Genomic DNA, 26,327 nt, shown 5'->3' on the forward strand with positions numbered 1-26,327 from the left:
TACCAAGTTGAAGTAATTGAGATTCTGTGTCGACTGTGGGTAATTGTCTTCAAAATCCAAAATCACTTTCATGGTTCTACTGAGCAGTTATTTCTTCTCAAATATTTCGCGTTAAATCAAGCCAAAATTAAGCCAGAACATGGAAAGATATGATATCTGATTGAGAAATATTTTGGAACGCAGTGGTACCACTTTTTTGATTATTATGGTCAATTTTTAAAAAAACGAAAAAATTGGTAAATTTTGAGCTGGTTTTTCGATTTTTTGAAATTAACGTATTGACTAAAAAATTGGCACCACTGCGTGCCAAAATATTTCCCAGCCTAACAGTAGTCTTGGATTTTGATGACAATGGCCTAGGTCAACGCAGAATATCGAATGCATCTTTAGAGACTGGGTTATATCTCCTAAAACAGTTTAGAGGATTCGTATATTTCCCCCAAGGAGTACCTCCGGAGACAACATTTTTTCTGAGTAACTTTCAACTTGAAATGATGGTCTTCGTTGAATTGGATCAAAATTCTCCAAATTTTTTTTCTATATTTTCGCGATCGATTCTACGTACTATAAATACTACGAAAGGGCCAAAATCAAATACATGAATCAAAAAACACTTGAAACTAAGTAAATTTAAAAAAAACAAAATTTTAAAATTTTTACAAAAAATAACGAAAAAACATTTTGAGTTGGTGAGAAGAACTTACCTGTAGTGTTGTTTGAGTAATTATTAATTTTTTGAAATTGACACATACATGGGATTGAATTTGGATTTTTTAGTCTAACCAATCACGATACCTACTGATTTTTATTACACCGGTATAGGCTACGTGTGTAGTCGTGTATCATATCATAAGTTATTTCCCCTTGAGTGATAACACCAAGTTACCGGTGAATTTTTTTTTATCGAAGTACGAGTACATACTACATACCTTCGCGGTGTTGTATTCATCTATCCACACGTAATTACGTACTTATGAATCAGAGACATATGAGTGTCCATTTTCGCAGAAATTAATTCGTTATAATTACATTTTCGTATGTTAGTTGTGCCGATGGAATTTGAATTTCAAGTAGATAACGCGACGCCAGAGAACAATATCTGATGATTTTTATACGGTTTTTGCGCGATGCACGAAAAAACTATATTGTTTTCTTTCTTTCATTAATTTCCAACTTATAGCCAATCAGCGAATAGCATTTCAAAGAAGCCAATCGAAATCAGCGATTGAAAAAATATTAGTTTTTTTTTGGTGTTTTGTTGAAATTACTTTTGAATGGCAAAATTAATTTTTTAAAAAGCCTCAAAACATAGCCAAGTATTTTTCAACCTGTAATAGTAGGTAATTTGGTTCTCTTCGTGTTGATTTTTTTAAAAATTTGAAATAAATTCTCAATTTTATGCATATCTGATATTTTTCTGTGTATCAAGAAGTGCTGAATGGATTTTTAAATTAATGTTGATGTGTGCGGTTATTTCATCAATCTTACCATGGAGCAGTTAAAGCATCCAATAGGCAAAAAGCGAATGCAAAAACTCTCTTGCAATCAGTGAATGAGAAAACAATTCTCTGGAGGTGCCAGATGCTTTCCAGTAGTTTTCCAGTTTGCATTTTGCTTAAATGTACCAAAAACTTGAATATTTCATGAATTTTTGCGATCATTAGTGGGAAAATCACATATCCCCTGTACGCTTGTGCTTTAACAGGTGGTTAAAAAAAAAAGTTTCTCAGTTTTAGGAAAACATTTTGAAAATCTGTGAAAGTTATTTTTTTAAAATTTTCTGTGGTATTTTACCTGAAATAATCGTTATTAAAATTTTTTTCCTCGAAAAAAAAACAAAGAAGTTCATCGCAATTTTTTTATATTATATTTTTTTGTTTCTCAAGGACTAAAACTGAGGATTTATTGAAAATGTTGACTCGTTACTATAATACCTACTTTTCTTTATTATCAATTTTTCAAATTGATTTTTATTGATTTTTCAAAGTGATACCACTTTTGTTGGTGGTTGAATATTGAATAGCCCTTTTATAAATTACGTAGTAAAACAAAATATTATACACTTTTTTTTCATTACTTATTGCTTGTATTTTCTAACGCAACTAAAGCATAAGTTAACATTAACACGAGTAATTTAAATTAAATCAAAGTTTTTTTTTTCTTTTTTAAACGTCTCCTGATATTAGTTTCACGGAGAGGTTAAAAAAAAACATAATTACAACGACTACTGAACCCAGAGCTACGAGTATCCGCATCTGAAATGTTCACGACGTAATATAGTGTAAAATTTGAAATGCTCATACTTATTTTGGGCAATGAAAAAACACAGAGACTTCCGGTTTTCATCATTTTTTATTGTTCGATGACCGCTGCATTCGTGCATAATATTTAAAAAATCGATGACCCATATCATAGAATTTTTGTTCGATGTGACATTGAATTTCTCTCTTAGAATTTTATTTTTCAGAATTCAACTTAATTCCACACTTTTCTTTGAATATTTTATGTTCGAAAACAAAACGGCCGAACTTTCATACGAGTATTTACTCAAAGGTAATCACAAATCACGTGATTAAATGGCTGGCTCAAATATTTTGCGTCGCCAATTCTCGCGGAAGAAACCCTTTCTTTTCTGCTGAAAAAAAATGATAAATCATAGATGAATGTATTTTTAGGCTTACTTACTTTCATTCAATTCAATTTGTTTTCATTATTCATGGATGTTTTCTAATTTCATCTACTTTACCACACATCTAAAAAGGGTTCAATTCCTTCGAAGTTGAGAAAAATACGGAATTTTATGTCAGGTGTTCTGTTTTCCTGTGTATATTTTCTTTTCTTTTTCATGATCACGACTTGGCAAAAAACTTATTTTTTCGGCCTCTTTTTGCAAATACTCTCAAGCTGAACTCTATATCTATAATTATGCAAAATTAACTACATGTTCTATTGCTGACTGTTCTGCAATTCGATGATTATTTATGGGGGCATCTTTCGAGCATTCACCTAATAGGGTTTTTTCTCTCATCTATCCGAGTTAGTCAGAATCCTGCGTCTTGAAAGGGATCCCTTGGACTGACATTCTCCGATTGGAACGAAACCGAGCTATCGAAAGAGTATGTCCTACAACCCCCATCTTCAAAATTGTAAGCAATTAAGATCATTTTTAGGTCATTGGCGAATTTTTAAAAATTTCAAAAGATACAAGAAACGGTAGTTTTTATGGAGTTTTTGAAACTCTTCTTTGTGATTTTTTTTTCAAACGAAATGAACAGGAACTAGTGTGAAAAATTACTTACTTTATTTGCATTATTTTCTTACAAGTTTCAATTAGATATTCTTTTGAGGCTTCGGTGTTTAATTTTTTATATTGAGATTTCCATCGAAATTTGGAAAAAAGTTTCAATCTATGATAACATTTTTCGTTTAAAAATGAGCTTCAAGAAAATATCAGGTACATGTGCTTAATTTTTTTGATTGGTCCCATTCTTAATATTCTTGAACACATTTTTAATGAAATCTTCATCAAACGAAGTATGTAGTAAAAAGACCTGATTTCGTGTAAAAAGTGCGATAAAAATAACTAGACATATGAAATAACACGTAGATATCTATACTCGTATTTGATGTTTTTATTTTTAAGGCACTTTTACGGTCGGCGTATTGTTGCTTTTTAATACATATTAAGAGAATAAAGGAATAGACACAGACCTACGCGATTATTCTTACCTGACTGGGTATTTTTATCGAGATGAACGAGAGGTTATAACAGTGAGAGAAAATATAGAAGGTACAGGGGTTAATGCGTTCTGTACGGTGAATGTTGATCATCAGGTGTCTTGTTATTATTAAAGTCAGGTTTGATGATGGATGACTTGTTTCTTGTGTATTCGTATATATAGAGAGGTACCTCTCCTTACAGGTGTTTCGCGCTTTTGGTTAATCCTACGGTATGAATTAAGAGAGCTGCGTAGGTTGCCCTCTCAGTTGGTTAGTTTATTGGTATTCACGAATAGTGTGGTTTTTATCTCACTTTTTCCTTTTATCGAATCGTTTGCTGCAGGTTTCGTATCTGTGTGGATTTTTTTTTTTTATTGTTACATCAAATCGTTTCGGAAAACGATTGCGTAATTTTTTTTTCAACGGAAAATGAAATCTGATGTTTTTTTTTTATCTTACCAACGATAAAAAATTAACGCGATAGGTTAGGTATATCGTTTTTGAAAAAATTGATTAAAACTGTACGATATGGCGAAACAATGTCGATGTCGTCCGGGAAATGGAAATTGTTTTCGAATTACGTGTTTTTAGGAAGAAGCTCGAACGTCATGTCGGATTGAATTTTTTTAATTTCACTAAAAATAATTTCAACTCTGAGTTATTTTTTAATTAATTGCGAAGGATATGGCGGAATCAAGGTACCATATTATATGAAGAGAACTGAGAGACAAAATGAAAATTACAGTATACGTGTTTGTTTTAGATATTTTGTTGGTTTAATAAATCGTCGAGTGTGTTGGTTTTCTGGTCAAACATGAAGGTTGGAAAAAGGCTTCTGTTTTTGGGTATACCATATATCGGCTGCGATTATTTTCGTATGTCATTTCGGCCTGTTGAAAGCGCGTAGCCTTTTACAAAGTACAAACTTCAAATACGCGGTGGTGGCGGCGACTTCGACGTTGGCGAAAAATAAACATTGTTGGAAAGTTTATTATTTATACGTCGTCGATCGGTTGTATAATTGTATACGAGGTTTCTAATGGATTTAACAAGTTGTAGGATCGATGCGAAACCTATGATAGATTACTGGCGTAAAAATGTCCTCGTGTGGTCATTCACGTGTATAGTTCAATATTGTCCTAAGGGTTTTAGTTGGATAAAATTTTGCTTAGGCTGGAAATTTCTTCGTTGAGGTTTTGCTTTGACTTTGTGAGTTGCCATCGAATGTAAAAATGTTGGTAGTTTGCAAAGATCAGATATTTTTATAAAAAGTGAATTGAAAAAAAAACGAAAAATGTGCCTTACCGTCAGCACAAATTCGAAAATCTTATCGTTTTCTATTGCTGTACAAGTAAACTTAAACGTAGAATCCTATGGAACCATCGTTGATCCCGGATGTGCACTCTAAACTGGCTGCTGAAAAACTGCTCAATACCTTCATAAAATACAATAACACTCGTTCAAAAAACTGTTGAAAATTAAGTCCAACTTTTTTTTAGAATGTATCCCTCAATTCGAGGAAAAATTGACAAAAATTAATCAATAAAAATAAAGTAGAAAAAACGAAGTACCTACCTGTTTAAACAGATACAAATAACTACATATTAATTAAATCAATTTCAACTTTGATTTTTGCCTTTTTTTGGCACAGTTTTTTGTTTCTGTTTACAGCTGGTTTTTCGAGTAAAATGTTCGATTTCGATTCACTAAGGGTGTCCCCTTCTCATGGACATCAGATTCATCTTCCGAGATGTCGAGTTGTTCAGCCTTCCGTTTTGCTTCTTTGGGTTTAGGTGCAACTTTGTCTTAGTATGCCGAGCCAAAAGGAAGTTCAAGTTGATTTCTTCATTTCTTTTGGTATCCCTATCCACTTTCCATTGCAGATATCCAAGCATTGCTCGGTTCTTATTTTGCGCTGCGCAGTTGTCCGCAAATGTTACGAGTATTTTGGCTGAATGCTGCTGTAAGTCCAATATGGAAATGACGCTGTTCGAGAATTCCTCGTCAATTAGATAATTTTACTGGACTTTTGTTCCTTCGTTGGCGATCCCAAAAATACCGCATTTACGTAAGGATGTAAAGTAAGCGGTGCCTACTTGTGGTCGAAAATCATTTTTATTACAATGTTTTATCATAAAAGATAACGAACCAAATTCGTAAATTTTTTCCATGTTTTATAATTTTAGAGCATAGCCAGGTAATGTACAGTATGTACCGTGCAAATTAATGTAGACGATAACAAAATCGCGAAATGTGCACTGTTTTGCAAAGCCTTGATACAGCAGTATCGCGTACAATTTTGAAAAAAAAATATTGGGGGTGAAAGCCAGAAAGCCTTATCCTTAAATAACATTTTTCATGTGTTTGAACCAAAAAAATGTTTTTCACAAAAACTCACTGAATTGAAAATGATCAGATTTTTAGTTTTTTAGCTTTTCGCATAGACCGAACGAGCCCCGTACGTCCCAGCAAAAATCTGATGGCAATAATCTGAAAGAAAATTAAATTTTCCACAAATTCGTAGAATGCTTCGTTTCGGAGTTGTACGGCTTTGAAGTTGAAGTATTTTGCAAATTACTAGAGACAGAGTATTGCATCAACTTTTGTTACTCCTAGTCCAACTTCAAACCAGTACAGCTCCGAAACAGAGCGTTCTACGAAAATTACGGTCTAAGGAAATTGTAGAGAATTTAATTCTCTTTCAGTTGATTGTCATCAGATTGTTGCTTGGGCGTACGGTTCGTCCGGTCTACACGAAAAACTAAAAATGTGCTCATTTTAATTTCAGTGAGCTTTTGTGAGCTTTATAGGGAAAATTTATTTTTGGTTCAAACACATTAAAATTTTCTTGAAGGATAGGGCTTTTACCCTCAATAATTTTTTTAAAGATTGTAAACGATATTATTATGCTACATACTTATAGCGAGGTTCTGAAAAACAGTTCAATTTCGCGATTTTGCTATCGTCTACATTAATTTGGACTGTACTGTATAGATGATTTGGCTCTGTTCTTGGATTTTGAAACCAACTGCTTGAAGTTCTTCATTATGTTCAAAAGGACCGAAGATGAAATTTACAGATTGATACTTTACCCCTAACCTCTCGAAATTTCAGTTATATACTCGGTTATTTGCTTATTGTTTTCACTTTTTAAATATTTTCAATTCATGAATTTTTAACTTATACCCAATCAGACTCAGAGAAGCATTCTGAATGTGAGACCGAATTAGCTTTTTATTAATGTATTAATTTGTATATTGACGAAGTTGGATTTTATACCATCAATTTACAGTTTGAGCAAACACAACCAATAAAATCATTTTCAGTTGATTTTTCAATTTTCAGCAAAAATAGCAATGAATGATATTGATTAAAAATACTTACTAAAAAAAAGCAAACGCAAAAACTATTTGAAATCAGCAAATATCTGATGGCATGGCATACACATTGTGTACTTTCCCGCTCGTTGTATATCCAATTTACGAAAAATAATTTTTTTTGGTAAATGAGCTGTTACAAATCAGCCAAAATTTTGTATAAAAATTATTCAAAATTTATATTTTCATCATGTGGTAGCGTTTTGAAAACATCACTCGTTGATAAAAAAGCGCCATTCACCAAGTTACTAGAAGACGAATTGAGACAGCCATCGGTCATTTGTAGTAAAATGAATTATCGCGTTGATGGTGCAATAAATTTTCTATGTGATGTTTATAGAAGAAGGTTCCAACTTGTCTAACCGTATCATTTATCACTTCTGTATACGTTGGTTTTCCTGGTGCACGTACATTTGCGTGTATATCATGCTTGTGGGTTATGAATACTCACGTAGGTATATCGCAGTCGCACCTATATTATATTCTAGGTATATGTAGGTACAATACGCTGTATTGAGGTAGTATATGTAACATAATATACGGCGCGACGTCGCGATATAAGTAGAAAATTCCCTCCCACCTTGCCTCTTGTGCAAAATTGCGAAATGATATCTAAAATTTACTCGTAGTTCGTGTATCATCGTATCTTTCTTTTGTGAAAAGAGCTCGAGAGGGTAGAGGGTAACACGAATTTATACAGTATCTACCTCTATAAACCTACATTAAATTACGTATTTTTACGCAGTAAGTAGGTGGAAGATGGTCAACAAGTTTTTTCCCCTTTAAATTTATTACTATCAGAATCACCCGTATACATTCGAGAAAGTATATAAGCTTTGGAAGAAAAATCGAACGAAAAGTTGCCGAGTTGTTTATTTTCCCTCCTCAGATAACTAACTCGGATGAATTACGAAGTGCCTATCTGATAAGTGAGCAAGTTGAACGTGTTTGGTTTTTCTTTTTACTTATACGTTTTTTTTTCTTTTTACTTATACGTTTTTTTTTCTTCATTGGTTAGTTGGTTAGTTCGTTCGTTAATAAGAGAAATTTCGAAAGTTAAGCTTCGATCGAAATACAAACTAGGTAAAATTTATCGGATGCTGGAATGATGGGCGAAGCGATAAGTTTAATACTGAGGTTGAAGTTTATAGCCGAGTTGAAATACGGAGGTCGGAATTTAATTTTGTTTCGATGGATTGAGCGAGGATTTTAGGGTATACTCAGACCCAAAGCTGTATGAAATGTCGTATTCTACGATCATTGTGACCTTTTGCAACGGAGTACGAGTGTGGTACGAAAATGTAGATTTATTTGATGAAAGTGTGTTTGTTTTTATGATGCTGACTGTAAACTTGTATGATGCAATTTTTTTGAATGAACGAATGGGACAGAGCAGGGATGAAAAATAGCGTTATACGGTAATTTTGTTCTATGTACTCGTATAGTTCTAGAAAATGAGAGGAGAAAATTGTAAGGAAATTTACACATCTAGCTGCGACCAGATCAATATTTCCAAGCAACTGGATCGAGGTGTTTTGCAGTCGAGTTGACAAATATCGGTTCTGATTTTTTTCATTTAAACTTTTTTTTCTACGTCCCATTTCAACAATTCGCGATTATCTCTGGTTGCATCAAATAAACCAACGATTTCAGCCTCCTATTGATGATCTTGTAATTTAGTATTTTTTCACTAAGTAGATTTTGGGTGTTTTGTATCCTCAATTAATTATTCCGAGTCAAGAAGGAGACATTTATTTACTTTTTCATTTGCAGGCATCGCAAGTGGTCATTTTAATAATGACTTGGTCATTTTTTTCAATCTTGGTCATTAAAAGTCATTTTTTTCGAGAAAGTCATTTTTAGGTCCTTATTTTCATGGTTTTCCCTCTTTTACACAAAAAAAAAGAAAAATGTAACAGTTATTCCAAATATTTCATCATTTTTTTCTATTTTTATACTTTAATGGAAATTGATGTTACTATTAGTTGTTAGTTTCATGAAAATATTCCAAATAAAAATACAATAAAAGCTCGTTATAACGCTTTCGGTTATAACGCTGATTTTCTCTGGTCCCTAGACAACCCCATTTAAACCAATGTAAAATTATTCGCGATATAATGCTCATGAGCGATTATAAATCACGTTTTAACGCTCTAAAATTTAAGAAAAATCACATTTTTAAAATGATTTTGACAACATAAAACCAATTTTTTGTGACAAAAAAGCTTACTTTCATGTAAAAAATTCTCACTTTCTGAAAATTTCGGCCGCAAGAACAGTTTTTTTGTGCAATTTTTACAGTTTTAATTTTAGAAACAGTAAAAAAAAACTTATATGGCAAAATTTTGCAACAGTTGCAGTTATACAAACAAGTAAAATTACTTTCGATTTTGGCCAGAAAAAGTAAGATTTTTCAATAACCTTATCAAACTTTAATGGAAGTTTGATTACAATTCTTACAAAAAAGGCAGTTAAGTATCTAGAATTTTTACAAAAGAGTAGAGTTCTAAATTTTTTGTCATAATCTTGAGAAAAAAACTGAAAAGTGAAATTTTTCAAAACTTTGGTAAGCTATATTGATTACTTTTTAGTTTTTTGGAAAATTTTGAACAAGAATGCAAGGCTTTCTGAAAATTTTGACCACAGAAAACAATTTTGTAAAACTGACATTACTATATTCATTTATTACTTATAGCAGACCTCAAAATCAAAGTAAAATTTCAGATTTTTTTCATTTTCAATTGGAACAGTTGTTCAAATTCAAAATGAAGTTCACGTTTTCACTTCTTTTATTACGCTCTTTTTGCTTTAAAACGAGAATTCGCGGTATTACGCTCATCAGCGTTAAAACGAGACTTTTGCTTATAACGCATTTTGGCTTATAACGCTTTTTTTTTTTGATCAATTGAAGAGCGTTATAACGAGCTTTTACTGTAATTTCAAAGCTTTTTTGCCGCGTACATTTTTAGCTTGAAATGTTATCAGTTCATAGCCAATAAAATGAATTGTGTTGGTTGATATATAGGGTCTAAACATCTAAAAATCGAAAATTTTAAGGTCATTTTTTAGTCATTTTTTTGGTGAAAAAAGGTCATTAAAGTCATTATTTTTTTTCAAAATTCAATTGCGATGCCTGCATTTGTAATATGGGGAAGAATAGGGCTGGTTGTGAAACTTTCGTTTAGAAAATGCTGGTCCTTCTCCTTATAATGACTGAGTCAATATTTCAAACAAATAAGATCTCTGAAATTTTTCTTAATCCATTCAATAATGCTTGCCTCTTGATAGATACTTTAATTATTATTGGTATGCGCAGGTCTTTTTTTCTCAATTTTGTGTCTGGCATTCGGCCGATCTGAAAATATCTTCACTTATTTACTCACACATTTTAATCGATGTTAATTTTTGTTAAGATCCAATAACGTGTGAGATGTCTAGATCAAATATACAATGTTATGTTATGAACAACGGGTATTTTTGGTTATTTCACTTCTCATAACTTCACATAAGAAATGAAATCCCCCACCTTTAATGATTTCTGAGTTTTTACACCATTCTGATGAAGCGAGAATCAGATTTGAGTCCACTATTGAGGTGGAAAACACACTCAAAGTTCCAAATGAGACAATTGAAAATTTTTCTTATTCAAAAAAAAGAGAGAAAAACTTCAAATTCTTTAGCTGAGAACACGAGTTGTTTCATTTTTTGAGCTCAGGAAATTTTCATTCTTGTGATCCATAAATTTTTAAGGTGTGCTTTGCATTGTATGTGAAAATTGCCTCTGATTTGGGTATCCTTGCATTGAGGAAGATGAATGAAACCCAAATCACTTTAATCAGAAACGTAGGGAATTTCTTGTACAAATGTAATGTGGAGTGAAATTGCAGAAAACGGTGCGTTTTTTCAGTAATAACTATTGCGGGGACCCATAGCTCTGGACTGGAATTTTTATGAGACACTTGCTCAAACTGTCTCGTATGAGTGATCCTAATCCCAAAATGTGGTTGGTTGTGAAACTTTCCTTTTCGAAAGTGCTGGTCCTTCTCTTTATAATGGCTGAGTTGATATTTCAAATAGATAGATCTCTTAAATTTTCAATAATATGTACGAGTACATTGCCTCTTAGTAGGTACTTGTAATAATTATTAATATGCGCAGGTCTTTTTTTCTAAATTTTGCGTATGTATGGCATTAGACTGATCTGAAAATTAATATCTTTGCTTACTTCCTCAATTGCTTTTGAGGCTATAAAAAGCGTTTTTTTTTTGTTTTTTTTTTTTGGTTATTTCACTCCTCATAACTTCGCATGAGAAATTAAATCCCCCTCTTTCAATGCTTTTTGAGTTTTTACACCATCCTGATGAAGCGAGAATCAGATTTAAGTCTACTTTTTATGAGTATTTTAACATTATATTTTTTTTAGAGTCAAGTATTATAAAAATTAATTTTTATTTGATTTCAATTTTAATTTTATTATTTTGTAGATTTTTAGTTCGTTTTCGAATACATAAAATATTTTTTTTATTATGAAAAGTTTTTTTTGAGGTGGAAAACAAACGTAAGGTTGCGGATGACACAATTGAAAATTTTTCTTGCTCAAAAAAAAGAGAAAAAAACTTCAAATTCTCTAGCTGAGAACACAAGTTGTTTCATTTTTTGAGCTTAAGAAATTTCCATTTCTGTGAATCTGTGATCCACAAATTTTTGCGTGTTTTTTCAGTAATGACTATTTTGGAGTCTCGTAGCTCCGGGCTGGAATTTTTATGGGACACTTACTCAAACTATCTCGTACGAGTCCTAAATACCTTCAAGTTTAGGCCCCGAAATTCCACGTTTTCATCATTCTGAAAGGGGTAGGAGGCATCTAAACATCATACAATGGTTTTCTAATGAAAATGGATCAAATCCATGTATGTATTAGAATAAAAAGCGAACGTAAACATTAAAATTTAGTAAATATGTTAACTTACTTACTATTCTCCATAACTACTTTTCTACAGTGCTTATTCTTCTTCAGTGCATGGTTATTTTACTTATTTTCTTTCAGTGGTCTACTCGTAATTATTGCTTTCTTTTATTTTCTATAACTAAGGATCAAAATCATAGAGTAAGTCGACCGCTTATTAGAATCCAGCTGGCACCAGATATGTTTGATTCTATTAACAGGAGTATTCTAAAAAGTGGAAGGATAAAAAAACGTGAAATTCCAAATTTTGTTGAAATTTCGTCACCTTTTGATGTTTTTTGAAGTTGATTTTAATATTTTTTCAGTTTTTTAGTTACGTCTGTTTTCCTCAATTGAGAAAAATCCAATGTATGTATGTATCCAAAAATCACTTCCATTGCATTGGAAATAATCAAAAAAAGAACTTGACACGTAAAGAAATGTAGAAAGTATGCAGTAGGTATTGCAGATTGTTCGCTTACTTTCTCAAGAATTTCTTCTTTATGTTATTTTTGTTGATTTTTCTTAAATCAGTAGTTTTCTCCAATTCTTTAATTTTAGACGATTTTGCTCTATTATCTTTCTCTTATGCTATGCATGCATACTTAATTTCAGTTCCGTTTGTTGGTTTGGAGCATCTTTCTGGAAAATTTCAAGAAGTTTTCCTTTCTAAATGTCATTTTTATTGAGGTTCTTTGTAGAAAAAAATTTGCTCTTTGTAATGATGCAACGCTCATTTTTCATTTTTGTTAAGTTTCAAGTCTTAAGGTAAAATCAGTCCAAAAAAAATTCAAAACTTTTTTTTATGTTCATTTGTTCAAAAATTATGAAGCGGCATAATACAAATAGAAAAAAATACTTTGAATGATTTTTATGAATTTTGAACAATGTTGAAAAAGAATTGAATTTTTCAAGACTTCAAACAAACAGAAAAGCAAAAAAACTCTTGCAATCAACGATTAACTGACGGCTGTTTATGGTTTGGGATGCGATCTAGATAGACATTTTAATTCTGCTTGCGCCCGTAAATGCTCGCAAGCAAAAAAATAAAACACCTAAAAAATGATCAGTTGAAGTAATCAGACATCAAACAAACTTTTTCAACACAAAAAAACAATCTACCCCTGGAAGAACCTTGATCACCTAAACAGAAAAGAAGAAATAATAATATAACCCGTCTAAGAATAGGTCACTCTAAAATCACACACAACCATCTCTACCAAAAACTTCCAAAACCCCCCTGTCAATTCTGTGAAAATGAACCTACATCCGTCCAACATTTACTATTCACCTGTCCCAAACTACAGCAAACAAGACTATCTCTCCAAATAGACCCAAATTCAATGACCATTCCAGATAACCCTTCAGAAATCCAGAAGTTTATAACCCTACTTAAAAACACCAACCTAATAAACCAAATCTAAACCCTTCTTTCCACGGGTGTAATAATCCTGCAATTATAAACACCCAAAAAAAAAAAAAAAAAAGAATGTTGGAAATTATTTAAAAAATCCAACATTCCTCTCAAGCTGAATTCTATCTTGAAATTATTCGAAAATTCAAGAAGAACATTCGCCAGTTCATAGAAAATTGTGCTACAGCTTCAAAAACGGTCCTTTTTTGATTTTGAAAAACTATGTACATTTTATGATAAAAGCTTGAAATTTGGTAAGATGCAGAAAGACCCTCAAAGGAGAAGCCATTCGCTAAACCGAAACCCTCATTTTTCAAAATTTAGTTACCTGACCATTCTTCGGGTTATAGTTTCATATTTTATTCTCGTTGAGTTCGAAAATGTCATTACTTTTAAGATCCGAAGGGGAAGAGTGTCTCAAATTTGAGTTTTCTCTAATGAAAATGTTGCTTTTTCTCTGAGAAAAACCCCAAAAAGTATTTTGGATTTATACGACTACCTCTCTTCGGACAAGATTTTCATGACAATTCTCAGATTTTCGTCGATTTCGAATTATGTATTTGATAATTGTAATGTAGCATTTTTTTTTGTCGAATAATTGAACACTACTCACCTCACACGAAAAAAAAATTAATAAAAATTACTATTTCAGTATAGTAACCGGATCCCATTCAAAAATAATAGTGATTTTTACTCAGCCAAAAAATACATTTTACCTATAGAATTAGGTAAAATTTATTACTCTCATAGTAAAATTTACTAATCTCGTACTAAAAATCGCAATATTTTTGAATGGGATCCGGTTACTGTTTGAAATAGTAAAAATTATCCATACTTTTTTTTTCCCGTGCACAGTATTACAACTCCTGACGTCCTATTTGCATTTGTCAGGTCTCAAAGAGAAGGCGCCCTCACAGAAGGAATTGTCAAATACTACCGAAAATTTCGATGATCACTAAACTCGGTAGTCGGTTTTATCAACTTCATGCCCAGCTATCATTTACACCTTGCATTTTGCCACATTGGACTTAATGATGCGAGGCCTTTGTGGTTTTCCCAGCAAAAGCATGAACGACTGAAACGAACGTATTTCGCCGAGGCATTTTTCATGTCTGAAAAATACTGTCGGGTCAGTGGTTGCTTGTACATACGATTGGAACGTAGGTGGTTGTAAAATACGAGTACCAGCTGTCATTGTGCGGTTCAGACGAGTGAATGTTCGTCAATTGCTGGTTATTGCGGCGAATCACATTACTAAGCTTTATCCGAAAGTTTAGCGGCCGAGCTAAAGTTTATAAATTAAAAGTTCGACAGACGTGATTTTTGTTTTAAAATAAAACGGCTGTGTGGTAATAGTGAGTACCCGCAAAGACACGTTTTTATGATTTCTATGAAGAACACATACGCATCTAAACAGCCCATGAGAAGCGCGCAGGAGTAGATCAGCGATGGTTTTGTTGACGACGAGTGTTATTACGATAACAACGAAACGGTTTAAATTGCTCCGGTGAGCTGTATAGCCAGCTAGCTATCGAAATTAAGCTAATGTATCCCATTAAAAGCGGTTTTATACGCCGAAAACAAACTGTTTGACAGGGTTTTAACTTTTTAAGCCGCGATGGGTAAGCGGTGCAGACACAGAGCGATGGCGATAGTGGTTTGCGAATTGTTGACTGTTTTATATATGTACGTATGTGCGAGTGTGTGGTTGAAAATGGCTGCTGGTATTTTTAGCCTTAAATGAGTATATAGGGTACGTATATATATACGATTTCGGCATCGGAGCTGGAGGCTGACTGGGTGGGTTCAAATTCGCCAACGCAAGTTGAAATTTTTTTCGCCCCAATCGATCGATTTTTTTCCCTCTACATTAACACCCTCGTTGCCCAACTGGTAGGTGAATTTTAATGAAGTGTGGTAATTTAGAGCGCGTTATTAAAGGTTTTCCTCGAGGGAAGAAAATTTCGTTCGACAATTTAATTCCAATACAGAGGCGGACGAAGTGGAAAGGAGCGTTTTCCTGCAGAATGTATTTATAATTTGGCAGATGATCGCGCGCCTACGAGTACATGTTTCGAATGACGCTTCGTCAAATATGACATTTTCCTTATTGCTGTATACCGAAATTTTCGAATATACGGGCTAATTTGGTGTATAATGAGAAGGAATTTGCATGTTCTTTGTGTATTGTGCTGGGTGCCTTGTGCGTCAAGATGCTGGGTAGGTGATGTTCGAGTTGTCATGGATGATGATGAAGGAATTGGGACAAAGTGTCTTTACTCGATTCTTGAGGTGCGAAGTTGTGGCTCTATCACTAAACGCCAGATTTTTGAAACCCATTTATCTGATTTTTAAATTATTTCGTTTTTTTTTTTGGTACAAGTAAGGTCCACTACTCAATAAGTTGTCTATTTTAGGAAAATCTCGACTACCTATGCTAACTTGAGAACAATGAGAACATCACCTGTGAGAAAAAAATCAGTTGTACAATAATTCCTTGAAGTATTTACTCGTATTATCTTTCGTCAAATTTGGAATTTTTCTGATAAATTTTTGAATTTTGAATGGGATAAAGCTTGCCTGCTAAAATTTCCGGTGCTAAAGTGCATTTTTCAATTTTTGCTGAATTTTTGGAAGTAAAATTTAAGTCAAAACCGCAGAAACATCGACATTTTATCAAATTGACTTTAAAAGCAGTAATTTGGTGTGTACGAGTAAATGTACCCTATTTTTGACGCCTTCCCCTCATGAATCGTCTAGAAACGGTTTCAAACCATTTTGACGAGTTCTAGAGCCATTAGTGCACACATCATGTTTGAAAGTTGAGATTTCCACAAAGTTTTACCTACTCAATGAAGTTAACAGCTCAAATTTCAACTCACTTAGTCGATTGGAGGCGGTTTCAAGTCGTTCTGGAGCAGCCTCCAATCATATTTTTAAAATTTCCTATTCTCAAAAAGTACTGAAGTACTCAATTTTTTTTTTCAAAATTGGTTTCTTCCAGTTTGCAAACGATTTCTCCAGCGATTTCATAATGTGAAAATTTGACAAATATGTGTACGATTCTGAATTGGAGGAAGCTGATTTTGGAAACATATGTAGTATGAAATCGGTCAAATAGAATACATCCTCGAGTTGATTTGAACCACATTTATGACACTTTTTGAAAATATAGCGTTTCCAATATATGGCCGGAAGCTCCAGTACGACTTGAAACCATCTTCAGTCGACTTAGCATGTGGAAATGAGAGAGTGTATAAACTACGTAAATTTTAGCGTTCCGACTTCATTGGGTAAAATTTTGTGGGAATTTCAACTTTCACGGATGTGCTGCCGAATTCAGAACAGGTTTAAATTCTTTTCAATCGATCTGATGAGAAGGTTGAAAGTTCGAAAATAGAGCACATACTAAATTTCAGGCTTCTAGGTTAACTTGGTGACATTTTGGTTATTTTGCATTTTTGACCCATGATTTAATTTTCAAAAATTCGTCGAAAATCTATAAAAATAGTGCCCTTTAGTGCATGGAAATTTGGCTTTTGATGCTTTTTTGCTAGAGGATTATCTATACCACCCCGATGCGATATACCTACTATTATAACGAATATTCGACGCTGAGCAACCCTTCTCCCAGTATGTTGTTGGGCTAGAAACCCATTGTAATTGGATCACAATTACTCGACGGAACCGTAAAATAAAGTACTTACTCTAGTTTCGTTATGCTGCTCTTGAAGTTGCGTAATATAAATAATAAATGTGGTCTTTTGGGTTAACTTGATGTAATTTTGGTTATTTTGCATTTTTGACCCATAATTTAATTTTCAAAAATTTATCAAAAATCTATCAAAATAGCGCTCTTTAGTACACGAAAATTTGGCTTATGATGCATTTTTTCGAGAAGATTGTCTATACCCTGATACGAAATATCTACAATTATAACGATTTTTCGACGCTAAGCTACCCTCTCCGAGTTCCCCCCTCATCAAGATAATAAGTGTTAAAGGGCTAGAAACCATGGCATTGAGATTGAATCACAATTTTTCGACGGAACCATAAAATAAAGTACTTACTCTAAATATTTCATTTTCGACGGTATAATCAAACACTGTCTTCATTTTGGAATCATAATCTGACTCACATAAGTTAAGAAACAAATTGTCAAAATTTCGCATCAACAACCAAACATCAACGCAGAATACCTACATTCAATTAATTACTGACGTAGACGCCATTCATCATCCGCAACCCCTTACATAACCTCTTCACATCCCTCGTAGATGTAAATATCGAGGGCGGGAAAGAACGAGAGACGATGACATTATTGTATAGAACACGTAAAACGTCTGCTGTCTGCGTCTGGAACACAGCAAAACAATGCTCTTATTTCTGCGGTATTTGTCAGAAATGATGATCGTTGAGACGAGATGACGATTAAACAAAGAACACTGCGGTAATTCGAATTCTCCGTGGTTATGTACGGTACGTGCTATGGGAAGGGGATGCAGTGCGGAATGGCTGCTGCAAGCTGCCGTAGTCGTACTGACTGACTTCGGTGTATGCTATAAGGCTAACAATTATACCTTATGGAAGCCAGGTGATCGTGTCTTAGCGAGACTGGTAATGATGACGATTATAATTACAATAGATACTGGTTATGGTACATAGATGGTACCTATAAGTAGTGAGTAAGAGTATGTACTTACTGGAGAAGTACCAAAACCTGGGTTTGTCTTACCTTTACTTACCTATGTTAGTAGTTTTGCGTGGTTGTGCGCGCGCAACTGAACTAATAAATAGACTAGTCGATTGAATGTGCGCCAAAGAGGGAACCGGTTCATTTGCCATTATTCTATTTCCCTATTTCCTTTAGTTGTAATTCGCTGTATTATGTTTTTATTCGTGAAGAGTTTGAATTAGGTCTTTTGAGCCTTTGAAATAAGCTATTTACATGGGACAGGGGTGATGGAACCGTATGATTATCTTATTGGGAGTTTCATACATGTGAAATTTCAATATGCTGACAAATTGGCTTCTCTCAATTGCGCCCTTTTGGTACTAAAGTAAGCACGTATATTCTTTTGAGCCTGTTAAATGTAGCTTTAGCAAACACACCGTCATTCCAACTGTTTTGTGTTGATGGTACTTAAACCAACCTACGACTCTGAATTGCGAAGCCGTAACTTTGCCACTAGACCTGATCCGAATTTTTGAACCCCTAAAATTCTTCTGTACTACTTTTTAAAACTTTGAATTTTGATGGAGCCGGATGGATAAAAAGAAAAAGATAAAAAGCTAGTGCGCACGCATTAGAATTTTTCTGTAAATTTATTGGCTGATCAGAAGAAATTTGAGGCTGCCAAATGGTTTGTTGACGATTTGCCTTAATGTTTCAATTTCAGATTGGTGATTTTACAGAATTTTTGGTTCAATTGACGATTTTCGATGGAATGTTGGACTATTAGAGTGAATTGTTAAAAATTATGCAGAATCACCCCAAATAACTTTTGGTTACTTTTGGGATTTCCTCCCTTCCAACTCCCAAAATGGTGACCTCTGGTGAGAAAATGATCCCCTATTTTTCATTTTTTCCATCTTCGAAAAATTCGGGCTGCGGTGGGCCCCTCAATTTTCAAAAATTGTTATAAAATACAAATTCTCTGTAAAATTTTAAAATTTTAAGTTCTGTTACTATCTCTAAAAAGTCTCTTTTGAGTAAAATGAACTCTCATGACGATTTTAGCTCCCTCCATTGAAAACAAAGCTGACTCTCTAAAGTAGCTGAAATTTAGTGTTAAAATACGAATTTCAACTATTCTAGGAGACCGACTTCGTTTTCTAAGGATGGGGTTAATATCCTCACAAGAGTTCATTTTACTCAAAAGAGACTTTTTAAAAACTTTAAATTTTTAAAAATTTTGCTTCGAAGTTGATTTTTTAAATTTTTGAAAATTTAGAGGCCCACCGCTGCCCTAACTTTTCAAAAATGGGAAAAATACAAAAATAGGGAATTGTTTTCTCACAGGAGGTCACCACTTTCAGGGCTGGGAGCATCAGAAATTGCGATTTTTTTTTATCATGCATTTAAGGGTCACCCTATTGTACTTCAGTTACTTTTTTTCGAGAAATCGTCGTCGTAACAGATTCCCGCGCCTTTTTCAGAGTTGCCAAAATGCTTCTTTTCTGGCTAAACCCAAAAGTATCGCTTTTTCGCCAAAAATCACCAAAATTTGTCAAACAACTGCCAAAGAAAGAGTGCTGCTTTTTGCAAAAAAATTGACAAAACGCCTCACTTCTTAAAAAAATTGTATAAAAAATTTCACTTTTTCCTAAAAATTGTTGATCTTTTTTGTCAAAAATCATCAAAACAATCAACTTTTTAGCGAAAAGTTGTAATATTGTAAAGCCCAACTTTTTTGACTAACATTGCGGAAAAAGATGATTTTTTTGCCAATTTAGGTAGTTTGCTGAAATTGCCGAAGTCTGTCTCGCGTTTAGCAAAATTGCTTTCAAGTCATACGTTTTTTCTTTTGCAAAAATTACCCCAAAAGTCTCGATTTTTTGCCGAAAATTTCCGAAAAGCATTACTTTTTACCGATGATTTAAAAGAGTCAAAAAGTCCTGCTTTTAACAACCAGTAAGCTGTAGGTGAAGCAAAAATCCTCTTGTAATCAGTGAATACTTAGCTGATTAGAAATTTCCATTGGCTTCATGATGGTCCATCAATTGATTTTGTTTGTGCACGAAAGGGAGCCCATAAGAAGGGTTTGTGGGGAATAAAAACTCATACAGATTCAGCGCCCCAAAGTTCGAATTTTTCAATACTGGTTACCACTAAATCAGCAATGAATGGAACCCCTTTGAACTTTTTTTTCACCGCTCGAGTTCATTATTTATTTTCTAAATGAACCAGCAGCACAACAAACGGCGTTCTCAAGTTGAATGGAATTTGACCGAAAGCTTTGTAATCGTAAATTTTCCAAAACCTGCAGTTGATTCAAGGTGAAAAAAAGAACTCTCGTCGAGCTGGCTGAAAAAAAGCTACGAAAATTGGGTAAAATATTAAAGCGGCCCAGAAATTGAGCTCGTTAAAATCGCTAAGAATGAAACGGAAGGTGGATTTAACGTAGTTGACCGTACGCTGCTCCTTTCCGTTCCAAAAAAATGAATCTTTTCAGAAGATAAATTATTAATATAAAAAGCCCGCCGCACCGGGGAGAACGATTCGGTAATTTTACAACTTGATGAAAAATTTCGCTGCCGAGATGAATAATATTAAACGAGCTAATTCGAAGCTTTAATTTATTCGAAGAAACCAAGAATAAAGAAAAAAAACGTCGCGTTGATGAGAATTTATTTTAACTGTCGTAATTATGCATTAAGTAAAGCAAGTTGGTTTTTCGTTTTTTCCATTGTTGACGCGATGCGGGCTATACGAAGTATCAGTTTGTTTACCTGAGAGATTTTTTCTTCATCGCCGCTGGTGTCATTAGTGTTGAGGTTTTCCCCCCTCTCTGTAGGTACCACAGTCCGAAAGTAATTAGAGTTTTGAAAAAATAGGTGTTTTGGAAAGAGACAACCTCATCTCTAAAGTGTTGTCGTGTCTCGTATCTTACACGAGGTATTACCGACATCAATTTTTTTCCCCCTTTCGACCTGTTTTCATGTAGAGTGTGTTGTTGTTGAATCGGTGTTGGGATGGAAAAAAATTATATACCCTGAGTAGAAATAACGAGGTTTAACGCGATAAGACGCGCATTTAGACGCGAAAAGGTACCGCGCGAACTGCTAATTACATATAAAAGTATAGAGGTCGAAAAACAATTATTTTTCTTTGTACGTAGGTAAAACGTGTGCGTGCCACAAGTTTAAAAATGCAATCGGTAACCAGCATTAGAGAGAGTATTCGTGTAGGTACCTGGACCTGGACCTGCGAATAGAAATACGAGTATTTCATCCGATGTAATTATTTCAACTTTGAATCCGTCACCGAGTAGAGCATTTTGTGGCACGAAACGTGAAAAAAATTTCAATGAAAAGGTAACTAAACCAGACTAAAGAATGTAATCTGTTTTTTCTTCAACGTATAGTTGAAAAAAAAAGAAAAGGGTTTTGTGGTCGAAAATTTGATAGATTTCGTGTAACATCTGGAATTTGGAAGGACCTTTTTTTTTTTTTTGGATAAGAGGATTTCCTCTACTTGGGGATCGTGAGAAAACAAATTTTATTCTGGAATTTTTTTTCTCATCCTAAAGTATAACTTAAGCTTATCAATGATGTATTGGTTTAGTAGTATCGGTATTAGAGAAGAGATATTCGAATTGTATAGGACTGAAGGTCGTCTCCGATTGGGTATATTTGTTGAGGATAAATAAGAGGATTTGTATTCGACTCGGCTTGGCTTAACCAGCCCACATGGCAGAAAGGAAAATTTTGTTTCTGGTGTGCGCCTATTTTCAAGTTGCAAATGGGCTTAGCAGTGGCTGAAAAAAATTTCGTGTGTTTTCAGGGTGAAAAATTAGGCTGAAAAGGTAGCGAATCGGCACCTATTGTGAGATTAAAGAAATTAATAACCAAGTTGAAATTGCTGCTGAAATATTTTATACCTATGGAATCGTAATCCTGGTTGATTTTTTATAATGCCCTGATTACTCCAAAATCTGCCAGACCCTGTTGTAAAATATTGATAGTACCTTTTATACCGAGCTCGCTCTCAATCCTCTCCTCTTTAATTTTATACTCGTATAAAAGAGATTGAGCAGGTCATGTGAACAATTTAGTAGTTCATTAAATCAACTAACCTGTTGGTGTTACTGAGAATAATACGCTCACATACGTTAAACGAGATGATTTTTTTTTCTTTTTACAGTACATTGGTCCCATGGAAAATATTCCGGCAAGTTTTAAACGAAGTGCATCCAATCAGTTCAGGTTTAGAAGCGATGGCCTTGAAATCAACGATCGATCTGACCTGCGACGATTATATATCAAATTTTGAATTCGATGTGTTTACTAGGTGAGTAAAAAATTTTATTAAGGAAGTTACGTGTCAAAGTATTATGAAATTATTTTAGTCCGAATACCGGTTAACATCGAGTCAGTGGTAATTTGAAGTTCATTACAGGTTTTTTTGTACGCTCATCGGGTGTTCTCGGCGTGTTGTTTCTTTTTAATAATTTTTTTTTCTGCTGTAATTTCGTATACTTATCCGTTATATATTGCAACGAAAACCAGTTTGATCGATGTGATTCACTCGTTACTATGTAGGAAAAATTGAACGTAATGTGGTAGAGGTCGTTGCTGGGTTTTTAAAATGCCATTGTCGAATATCGAGATTTGTTCTGGGTTTGATGATTTGATTTGATGGTGTATTTGTTTACGATTGGAGTTTTTATTGCTAGATTTAATACGTCGAGTGTTTGATGATTTTGGGTGGTGGGACTGCCTATATTTATGCGAAAATTATTGGTATTAAAAGCGAACGGGCGTAAATTCTTTTGAGTGTGTTGACAGTTTGAAATTTGTTACGACCACTCGGTTCCTTTATTTCAATATCGAAGTTGCTGTTACTTTTCTTAATAATTTTTTTTTGGGGGGGGGGGGGGGAATGAGCGTCTTTTTGGAAAACTAGACTTTTGGGCAATTTTGACAAAAAGCGTATTTTTTTATAAATTTTACCAGAAAATGAGATTTTTTGCAATTTTGGCAAAAACAAGACTTTTTGATAATTTTGATGAGTAAAACTAGTAATTTTAATAATTTTGACAACAGATTTTCCGTGGCAATTTTGATCAAAAAAAGTAGCATTTTTTGCAATCTTAGCGAAAATTATAATTTTATGATAAGTTTGGTCAAAAAAAGAGGTTTTTTTTCCAATTTGACAAAAAAAGAGTTTTTTTTGCAATTTGACAAAAAAAGAGTTCTTTTTGCAATTTTGGCTAAAAAACTAGATTTTTGCCCACTTCTGTGCATTTAGGATGATGGGGTTAAGGAAAAGTGTTATCGGGAAATAATAGTACCTAATTCGGAATAATGTATCCCGGAATAGACGATGAATGGCCTCAACCGATGGTCTCTGTGATTTTTTTGATTTTCTGAGATAGGTATAAGCATTTGAAATTTTACAAAATGGTGTCGTTTAAAAATTTCAAATAGCTTCAGTTCCAATTTCTGTAGCCATGAGCTGTGAATTTTTTGTTTATGAATTTAAACTTGAATAAATAGTACAAAGACAACGAAATTTTAATTTTTTAAAAATGACTCATTATACCTAGCCCTTAATAAATAATACATACATACATTAAAAAATTGCTTAAGCGTTATTTGTTTTTTTCAAATTAGAAATTTTTAAAGATTGTTATTTTTAGTCAACATACCTCTAAAAATAAAAAAAAAATGAATTTTACAGTTTTACAATTTTCAATGTGTTAAGTAACAGAAAATTGAAAAAAATTCCCCTCACTGCCTAATTGAGCGCAAATGTACATACAGAAATTTCTTAGTTTTATCTTCTATGATTGCAAAAATTTGTGAAATATCATAATTCAGAATTTTCAGTTCAATTTGTGCTTTATTAGGCGATCTGAAAGGAATTTTTTCACTTTTCTGTTGGTACAATAATGATAACAACTGCAGAAATCATTTTAATAAAAATTAAAGGTATTCCAACTGAAAATACTTGACAATTATTGAAAAACTTTCTCCCGTAAAAAACAGATAATGCCATCGTAATTTTTTGATGTGTTATTCCATATATCAGGGGCTATAACTGAGAATTTTCTAAAATTTGAATTCAACTTGTTGTCTTCGTAATATGTTTTTTTTTTCGATCATTGAAATTTAAATAGATTGTTGTAGGTTTTCAAAAGTGGTAACTTGATTTTGTCGTCATGCTACAGCAATTGAATCCGAAGCTATCTTCATTTAAAATTTCCTAGCGATGCCATTTTGTAACATTTCAAAATATGCTTATAAATATTTAAGTGACATAAAAATTGTGGAGATCTCCGGTTTGCGTTTACGTTATTCGTCATCGTTGGTTAACACTCTTAAACTTAAGCAAAGTATTTTAAAGGATCGGTAACCCATCGTGCAAATTGTGTTTGGTCTAACGACGGGGAATCTCTCAATCATATTTTATCCATGTCCAAAATTCAAGATACCTACTAAAGGAATTTGAAAGTTTCAGTCGATCATAGCTCCCTCAAATTGTCACAAATCTTTGACAATTCTGCAACATGGCAGAATCAGATTCAATCTACCTGTAATATTTCAAGAATTGTGAAACTTTGAAGAATCCACCAAAAAATAAGAAAACCCATAACATCGTGCCTTCACTTTTTAGAGTCGAAGAACATTTAAAAAATATCCGAACGCAAAGACCTACTTGCAATCAGAGAATACTTATTAGTAAATATAGCATTAAAATCGTTGGGTAGCCTATGCATTTCACGATGTGGAAAACATTCACAAGTGATGCAAACTCCCTAAATGATATGTATGTACTTACTTAATATTTGCAAATTGCCCAAAATTGATGGAAGGTATTGAAGGTGGATTTTTTATTCATAATAAATTTATGCTGTTTGAATTTTAGGGTGTGGTTGAAAAGAGGATGATGAGTCTGTAGTCTATAGTGAGATATTCCAGGTATACCTACCTATCATAATTTCCGTTGGCTCTTTGTTTTTAATTCTATTGTCGAGCAAGTGCTCTTATAAACTTGTGAATGGAAAAATTGTCTCATGGCGATGGAAACCTTCGAAAATTGAACTATTGGTCTCTTCGTGGATGGAAACCTCCGAGTAATTGTGATCGACTAGTTAATGAAAAAAGGAAAGGACTGGCTGTTCAGTTTTCAGATTTTTCCTCCAGGAAGAGACCCAGTGGTTTAATTTTTGGAGAATTTCCTCCGGTTTGCGACCTTGCATTAGTTTACATAATTTCACGCTATTCAGTCAATTCTGATTTTTATTGTGAGTTCATGATTCCAATTTTTCAAAGTGATGTGATAATTTCTTGACATTTTTTTTATTTTTACCTTCGGAAATTTAAAGAAATGGAAAAGTAAGAACTCTTTTGCAATCAACGTCTATGATAATTCGCTCATTTCATATCATAAAGGGCTTTCACTCTTGTTGTTCATTTTTCGGGTCCTTCGTCAGCGGCATAATGCGTGATTACAGAACAAAGCTCCACACTGAAACTCCCTGTACACGAATGGATACGAGCAGTGAAGTTGAACGACGCTTGACAAAGTTCGAATATGGGGAACACGCTGCGAAATTAAATTGATTAATTTTGTTTTTCGTGTCAATCTCAGCGTATATCTACATACACAACAACCGACGAACTATTTGATATAAAATGAGACAAGTCGCGAGTGAAAAAAAGGCCTATGCAATATCGCCCGCCATCGCCTCGGGCTCAAACGATTGATAATTAGGTATACGAGCGAGTTTGACATTTGCAAAAGCCATCTACCTACCCGTTCGCGCTCATACATACGAGTAGTAGGTGTAGTATAGTATACGTGGTGCGTTTTTTAATGTATACGCATTAACTCCAAATGACGAGCCTTTTGGGAATTGTGGCGTATAAAATTCTCGTTAAATATCGGTACGCGAAGACATAGAAGTTATCGCCATCCATGTCGACGTGAACGAGACGGAAATTACATTGTTTAGCTTCTGGGAATGATTATAATGGATTTCGTTTAAATTGTATTGTTCGCGACGCGACGCGACGCGACATACAATATATTTTTAGTATACGCGAAATGACGAAGAATTATATAAAATTACTAGCGTATAAAGTAAACGAGCTCGAGCTCTCGTAAGAATTAATTATTCATCGGTCGTAAGCATGAGCGGTG

At 33.6% G+C, this 26,327-nt stretch overlaps 1 protein-coding gene across 1 annotated transcript in view; it reads left to right on the forward strand.

Annotated features, from left to right (window-relative positions):
• The window catches only part of Cbl (E3 ubiquitin-protein ligase CBL), a 142,140-nt gene that overhangs the window by 60,260 nt on the left and 55,553 nt on the right, over positions 1-26,327 (forward strand). The window contains exon 2 of the mRNA XM_065347038.1: positions 22,323-22,469. Coding sequence (XP_065203110.1) covers positions 22,323-22,469 — 147 coding nt within the window. The remainder of the gene's footprint in view (positions 1-22,322; positions 22,470-26,327) is intronic.

The sequence above is a fragment of the Planococcus citri genome, chromosome 1 (genome assembly GCF_950023065.1).
Source record: "Planococcus citri chromosome 1, ihPlaCitr1.1, whole genome shotgun sequence".
Taxonomy (NCBI): Eukaryota; Metazoa; Arthropoda; class Insecta; order Hemiptera; family Pseudococcidae; genus Planococcus; species Planococcus citri.